Source organism: Priapulus caudatus, unplaced genomic scaffold (assembly GCF_000485595.1).
Source record: "Priapulus caudatus unplaced genomic scaffold, Priapulus_caudatus-5.0.1 Scaffold857, whole genome shotgun sequence".
NCBI classification, from domain to species: Eukaryota; Metazoa; Priapulida; class Priapulimorpha; order Priapulimorphida; family Priapulidae; genus Priapulus; species Priapulus caudatus.
Window position 1 is genome coordinate 112166 of NW_014577918.1, and position 1806 is coordinate 113971.

A 1806-nucleotide genomic window follows, 5' to 3' on the forward strand; every position below is an offset into this window, starting at 1 on the left:
AAATCCATGCGCTGTTACGCGCGTAAATCCATGCGCTGTGCTTCCAACCGCCTGCACTCCCCCTCCTCTCTTATTTTCTTTTGTCTTCCTCTCCTTCTTTTAACTTCACTCGCATGCACTCCCCTCTCCTTCCTCTACTACCCTCAGCTTCATCTGCCCGCACTTCCCCTCTCCTTCCTTTCCTCTCCTCTGCTAGATCTGCATACGCTTTCCTTCCTTCCTTGCCTTCTTTTCAGCTTCATTCACATGCACTTCCCTCCTCTTCATTTCCTCTCTTTCTCTTCCCATCCCTCTCCTCCTCTCTTTCTCTCTTGCTTTTTCTTTCCTACGTCTTCCTTTCTACCACCTTTTCTCCTCCCCTTTTGTGTCCATTCTCCTCTCTCCCCCTTCCTCCCTCCGTCCCTTCCTCCCTCTCTCCCCTGTACTCCAGCTCTCCCCCTTCCTCCCTCCTTCCCTGCCTCCCTCTCTCCCCCGTGCTCCAGCTCTTCCTTGCTCGCTCCCTGACCAGAGAGCGTGGACTATAGTTTGAACAGCTGTGGCTGGTCGATGCAACACTGAGCGATGTATGACCATATAGACACATATACACCGCCAGTGTGTGTGTGTGTGGGGGGGGGGCGTGTGTGCGCACGCGTGTATGGTGCGTGCGTGCGCGCGTTCGCGTGTGTGTTGGATGTTCACCCCCCCCCCAGTATTGAATATGGCAGGTATATATATATAGCAGGTATAGGTAATGGCAGGTATATATGGCAGGTATAGGTAATGGCAGAATATGGCATCAGGTAACGAGATATTACGTACCTTAATAATTAGTAATAGTTAAATATATTAGGTAATAGTTAATAGGTATAATGACAGGTAACTAGTCATTAGTCACAGGTAACATTACTTACCTTCAGGTAATGTCTAACTATGGAGTCAGGTAACAGGGTATTACATACCTTCAGGTGTTAGGTAATCATATATAATGACAGGTAATAAGGTATTACTTACCTTCAGGTAATGGCTGACCAGCTTGCGTACATCCTTGCGCTTCATGGAATTCAGCACGCTCTCAGGGACGTAATGCTCAAGCCCACATTCGCGCCTGCGCAGTAAGTAACTCGCCGTTATATTATCATAGAAATAACATAATTATGCTATTTAATTGATTAATTAATTAATTAATTAATGTTATACTAGTTAGTGTTTCTGTATGTTTCTGTGTTCATTAAATATGCAACTGTCGTGTGCAACGTCAGGGGTTCCGGGGTTTGTTTGTTTCAACGTGAGTGGTGTGTGGAGTTTGCAAATGAACATATGCTAATGAAGGGGAGGGTTGGAACGTCTCCGTGCGTCGCAGATCCAATCCCGCTACCCCTATATGTGAAGGAAACGCATCTTCGTTCCATTCCCCCCTAACGCTAACCCCAATACGTCGAATTCAGCCACAGCTTTTATATATCTACCCGCTGTTTCATCATTCTGTTTTTTTTTGCAACCGTACTATAGCGGCTCTAACACGTCTCTAAGACATAGCAATACCGCGCACCCGTCCATTCTCTACTCGCCAATGTTTATTGACACGGGGCCACGGCAGTTCGCAAATCAAACACGCTTCACATGATTTATTTAGAGAAATGAGCGGCCCTCGGTATTTTTTCATTCGCGTTTACTTTCGAGAGCATTCCGCGAACGGACGTTCGCAACGACAAAAATGTTCCATTAACGCGAACGAGAATCGAGAGAGAGAGAGAGAAAGAGAGAGAGAGAGAGAGAGAGAGAGAGAGAGAGAGAGAGAGAGAGAGAGAGAAGAGGGGGAGCGCG

General features: G+C 46.8%; 1 protein-coding gene across 1 annotated transcript in view; it reads right to left on the reverse strand.

Moving 5' to 3' along the window:
• LOC106814027 (FERM and PDZ domain-containing protein 4-like) overlaps positions 1-1806 on the reverse strand; it is a 21863-nt gene that overhangs the window by 2722 nt on the left and 17335 nt on the right. Inside the window, exon 6 of the mRNA XM_014818283.1 lies at positions 994-1087. Within this exon, the coding sequence (XP_014673769.1) occupies positions 994-1087 (94 nt within the window). The remainder of the gene's footprint in view (positions 1-993; positions 1088-1806) is intronic.